At 55.5% G+C, this 5,642-nt stretch overlaps 1 protein-coding gene across 1 annotated transcript; it reads left to right on the top strand.

The window, feature by feature from the left end:
• The first annotated feature begins 875 nt into the window (after positions 1-875).
• Positions 876-4,010, top strand: HMX3 (H6 family homeobox 3). The gene is given in 6 exon segments (XM_033149467.1): positions 876-1,128; positions 1,131-1,178; positions 1,181-1,284; positions 1,286-1,315; positions 1,317-1,350; positions 2,883-4,010. Coding segments are annotated over 6 exon segments (1,023 nt in total). The 5' UTR covers positions 876-983; the 3' UTR covers positions 3,545-4,010.
• Positions 4,011-5,642: the final 1,632 nt, after the last annotated feature.

The following is a 5,642-nucleotide window of genomic DNA, read 5'->3' as shown; positions in this document are numbered from 1 at the left end:
CCAATCATGGGGAAGCAACCCCAAGGAAAATCCCTGCGGCTGCCTTCTGCCCATCCCTAACACCATAGCGCAGAGGAGGTATCCAGGCTGGCTGGCAGGTTTGGCGTGCGAACCCTCCTCCTGATCTTTCTTCCGGAGGGTCATGGGTAGGGGAGTTTGTACAGAGTGAGCAGTGTGTGTGTGTGTGTGTGTGTGTGTGTGTGTGTGTGTGTGGTGTGTGTGTTGCGGGGTGGGCCCTCACTTTGTGGGTTCCTCGTCGCCCCCTTCCTCGACGCGGGCGGTGCTTCAACCGAGCCAATACCCTTTTGTGCTAATAGCCCTGTCCTCATTTGCTGGCCTAATGGACTATATAAAGCCAATAAGAGGCGAGCTCTCGTAGCCTGGAGCCAAAGGACCAAATCGAAGGGGGGCGTGGAGGCAGCAAGAGATGGACGGGGCGGCGGAGGCGGCGGCGGGGAGAGGCGAGGGAGGGGGGTGCGCGCCGCCTGCCTCTCGCTTCTCTCCCTCTTCTCCCTGACTCACTCTGCTTTGCCCCTGCCTAGTGGCACTGGGGGAGTCCCGGGGGGCCCAGCCCACGGCCGCCGACGCCTTGCCCGGCCCGGCCCGAGGCCGCTTGCCACGCTCCGCGCCCCATCGCCCGCTGCCGCCGCCCAGCGCCACCCCACTGGGGTTGACATTTGGATTTCCGCGTTAGCATTCGGCGCCGGGTTGACGCAGGAGAAGCCGCAGCAGCAGCACCAGCAGGAGGGAGGAGGAAGAAGAAGAGGAGGAGAAGCGGCCCCCACTGACTTTCAAAGTCTCGCTGCTTTCTGGCTGGAGGACCGGGACTCGTCCGGGCGTCGTGGCGGCCCCCACCTCCGACCACTCCATCCCTCTCCCCTTCCTTCCCCCTGCAGTCCTTTCCCCATGCCATCGGCCAACTCGGAGCCACTCCGGAGCGCAGTGTGAAACGCCGCCCCGCGGACGAGGGCAACGTGGGAAGGATGCCCGAGACCGGACAGGACGCCTCCGGCAGCCAAGCGCAGCCCCCGCCGCCGCAGGCCTCCGCAGCAGCAGCCCCCTCCGTCGTCGCAACCCAAGGAGTCGTCCCGTTCTCCATCAAGAACTTGCTCAATGGGGATCACCCCAGGCGTCTCCTAAGCAGCCCCGGGCGCTCTTCCCTCCGGCTGCCAAAGGGGCTCTGGGGGGGCCGGCTTCGCCCTGTCGCAGATGGGCGACCTCGCCTTCCCGAGATTCGAGATCCCGGCGCAGAGGTTTGCTTTGCCTGCTCACTATCTGGAGAGGGTCCCCTGCCTGGTGGTATCCTTACAGTTTGGACGCCCGCCGGAAGCCACCTGCCTAGGCCAGAAGGTACTGGAGATCAAAGTCCCTCTCTCCATCTCTCTCCCTCTTCCCCTCCCCAGTCTATTCAGCCACCCACCCACCCATCCATTTCAGTAACCCATTCGAGCCAAGGGGCTCCAGGTCTCTTCCTGAAGGAAGCCCAAGTCTTTGTCACCAAGATTATTGGACTCCAGCTACATTGCTCCGTTGTGGTTTTCCTGGTGGTCTCTGCTTTGCAGGGTCAGCCAGGTCTCCCCTTCTTCTCCTAAACAAGCTCTCCCCCGGGGCAAATAAAGCCTTTCAGGTGTGAGCTGGGGTTTCCCGGTATCAATGAGAAGTAGCGATGTTTCCTTAGTCATCACTGACTTGTAGGCATTCGCCAGAAGAACATTTATTTAGTTTTGTGGAGATCAGAGGTTGGCTTTCGTTTCATCACCAATAAACTATATGCATTGAAGGGAGTCCCCCCTCTTTCCACCCATAGCCACCTTCTCATCCCTCTCTGCGGCCCAATCTGTTACTGTCCTCTCCCCTCCAAGTTTGGTGCCACCCTAATTTCTATGGGATTTATTCAGAAACAAGAGGCATTTATCATGCTGTATCTAAATATCATATCTCAGGTTCCGTCTCTCGTCCCAAGCACACTTTCTTGGAAGGAGGTCCCATGAATCACCCACAGGACTTGCTTCCAAAGAAGTGTAGCTAGGATCCGGCGAGGCTTACTCACAAGTAAATCAGCCTATCAACTAACGGTGGGGATGTGCCTTGAGAAGCAAGGAAAAGGGCATTTCAGGAAGTTCATTGACTTCCCACGGTGCTCACGCTCAAGTTAGGAGCAGTTAGGATCGCAGCCTTTCGGTGGAGGAGCCCACGGCTGCAATCCTTAAAAACTCAGAACTTGAAAGTCCAGCTCTATTACAACTAAATGGGACTTGCTCTCCAGCCCATTGCAGGAAGAGAAGGGAGTCAAGGCTGCTGGGTGGAGGCCAGGAGGAAGTTCCACAGTGCTCAATGGGGCTTAGTCCCAAGAGAAGTGTGCATGGATTTCAACCCGACTTAAATCACTACCCAAGACACCACGTACTGCAGATCTCCCTGTTGTCCTACTCAGAACAGACCCATTGAAATGAATGAACCCAAGTTAGTCATGGCCATTCATCTCTATGGATCTACTCTAATCATTCTGTTCTCAGAATTGCCAACATACGCATTTTTTTCCTTTACCGAGCAGAGAAGTCCCATTAACTGAATCAAACGTGCCGGGTCTCTTTCTCGGAAGTGTCTCTGCAGAGTCACCCCGAAGAGGCAGCGTCCCAGCGTCCTCCTAGGTGCTTTTCCTCGGAAGTAAGCCCCAGCTGTGTCCCACTAGGCTTACTCCCTCGTGAGTTCAGTCACAAGCCCACTTTCCAGGGAGTGAGCTCCACTCCGCTCAGCAGGGAGGAGAGAGAGAGAGAGAGAGAGAGAGCTTGGCCGTCGAGCAGGGCTGACGGTGGCCTTGCTGGCTGCTCGGATTTTGACTTCTGCTCTTTGTGTGCGTGTGTCTTGCTGTTCCTCTGCAGTTTCCGTGGACAAAGCCTTCCTCAGAGACTCCTCGCCGGCCTCCGTGGGCACAGACAGGGACTCCCCGGACGAGCCCTTGCTGAAGGCCGAGCGAGAGGCGAAGGAGCTGGACTCCAAGAGCCCCGACGAGATCATCTTGGAGGAGAGCGACTCGGAGGAGGTGAAGAAGGAGGAGAGCGGCGCCGAGGACTGGCCAAAGCGCGAGTCGGAGGCGGGCAGCCCGGAGAAGAAGCCTTGCCGCAAGAAGAAGACTCGCACCGTCTTCTCGCGCAGCCAGGTCTTCCAGCTGGAGTCCACCTTCGACATGAAGCGCTACCTGAGCAGCTCCGAGCGCGCTGGCCTGGCCGCCTCGCTCCACCTCACCGAGACTCAGGTCAAGATCTGGTTCCAGAACCGGCGCAACAAGTGGAAGCGGCAGCTGGCCGCCGAGCTGGAGGCGGCCAACCTCAGCCATGCCGCGGCGCAGCGCATTGTCCGGGTGCCCATCCTGTACCACGAGAGCGCCGGCGCCGACGGCGGGGGCAGCGGGGCGGGAGGAGGCGGCGGAGGCGGCCCGACGGCGGCCAGCGCGCCCGTCAGCCAGCCCCTGCTCACCTTCCCCCACCCCGTCTACTACTCGCACCCCGTGGTCACCTCCGTGCCGCTCCTGCGGCCCGTCTGAGGACTGGGCCTAGCTCAGACGGACAGGGGACGAGTCAGGGAGGCGGGAGGAGAATGGAGCAGGGAGGGAGGGAGGGAAGGAAGGCATGAGAAGGGGTCATGGATGGACGGATGGATGGAAGGAGGGTGGCTTCTTTAAGAACCGCGTTGAGGGACAGCCACCCTCTCTTGCCTCTCGCAGCCCACCCGAGCCAGGCCTCCGGGACGAAGCGATCGCCCCCCATCACTAAGGAACAGCAGGAACCAAGCAAAGATTTGGTTGTGTAAGTAGCGCCCGGATGCTCTGCGCAACGCCCGGCGTGGAGAGACTCTTTCCCTTCGCGGTTCGCTCCTTCTTTTTGGGTTGTTCAGGAGGAGGACAGAACGGTCGTGGTGAGACCACCACAGAACTACAACCCGGGCTCTGTAGAAGTAGAGAGTGGGGGCTGATGATGAGAGCGCTTGGCTTTGCTCTGCGTTAAGGTGGATTTGGCTATTTTAAAAAAAATGGAGAAGCGTCGCGCAAAAGGAGATCACCCTGGTGCACTGGTGGTGGTGGGGAGAAATCACGTGTCCAGATGGTGCCAAATGCTGGCGGGGAGAGGAAGGGGTGCTATGTTGCTTGGAAGCCTCCTGGCCTTATGGTCCTGGTCCACTTTTGAAAGGATCTGTTGGTCCTAACTGCCCGAGTCTCCAGTTCTCTGGGATCTCTAAGGAGAAACGCGGCAAGCGTCACCGTGAACCATTTTTGACTTGATTATTTATGACACTCCTTATTTTATTCTGTTCCGGGTGCGTATATCTTTAGTTCTTTCTTTCTTTCTTTCCAGAATAATAATCATGATAATCATAATAAAAAAGATGTTGTGGAGAGCTGTAGTTCTTTGCCTTTCCCGGTTCCCGTTTCTTCTTCAAAGCAGCAGCTCCTCTGGTTTATACCGCTGACCTGTGCAATATTGTACGATTCTGAAAGCACTATAGGGTGTATTTTTTGTGAGGGGAGTTGTAGGTGAGGAAATGTCGAGTTTGGGGGGGGGAGAGAAGTGCACAATATAATGGGGGAGAGAAAAAAGGAGGGACGGACAAAAGGCAGTTGCTCCTGAACTCCAAACTTCACAAGAGGTCGAGTGTGTCGGGCGCTTTAAGTGATGGACAATCAGTCTCTTTAAAGACGAATTGTAACTTATTTGCTATTCTGTACAGCTTTCTTGTCAGTTTCAAGGAGGGGCGCGTGGGTTTTTTCGCCTGAATGGGGTGGAATCTCGAATTCTTCGTGTCAGTCTTTCTCACCTGTTGTCTGACAAATTATTTCCGGGCCTCCCCAGATTTATTCCCCTCCCCACCTATCCCTCTCTAGCAGGGATCAGTCCTATTTTTAAAAGAAGAAGAAGAAAATATTGTTATAAGAATTCAGTGTCGTGATTGGAGGAAGGGGCGGGCTGAAACAAATAAAGAAAACCTGTTCATTACTGGTGACGATGGTGGTGTTTTGCTTGATTATTTTAGAAACAGAAGGAGGGACTTTGGGAACGGAGAGATAACAGGTGTCCTAAACCGTCTCGCTAGTGGGACGCAGGCAAGCCCGCCTCTCCAACTCCAAGGGATCGCTGAACCTGCAGAGGTAGACAGAGGAGTCTTTGTTCTTCCAAAAAAAAAAAAAAAAAAAAGGTGGGGTGGGGGGGAACGAGCCGGCCAGGTTTGCCTGCGCAGAGGAGACTTTTTCTAAAGCAGTTAAAAAAAAAAAAACCTCCACATAAGTCGAAAACGCCTGTTGCTGAGACTAGCAGGCGTTTTATGGGCCTTGTAGACTTATGGATAATCGGCTGCGCCTTCGAACTCTAACGTGCGGTCTCAGGTAAACGTTTCTGCTCCAGATCATTCACAAAAAAAACGACGCATTTTGGCTAAATTTACAGACCTCGCTTTCGGTAGGAGAAAGAATCAGGAGAATGGATAAAACTGAGAATCGAGCAAAGTTTTTTTGTTTAAGGATGCAATAGATCGCTGGTTGTGGGGCTGGGAGGTGGGGAGAGGGATCATTGTCCTACAGAGAAGTCCTTAAAAAAAATAGGGGAGACACTTGTGCTTGCAAGAACCGATGCGCTCTACGTCTGGTTCGG

The sequence above is a fragment of the Lacerta agilis genome, chromosome 5 (genome assembly GCF_009819535.1).
Source record: "Lacerta agilis isolate rLacAgi1 chromosome 5, rLacAgi1.pri, whole genome shotgun sequence".
Classification (NCBI taxonomy): domain Eukaryota; kingdom Metazoa; phylum Chordata; class Lepidosauria; order Squamata; family Lacertidae; genus Lacerta; species Lacerta agilis.
The sequence above is the reverse complement of the archived record's forward strand: the minus strand, read 5'-3'. Positions and strand labels throughout refer to the sequence as shown.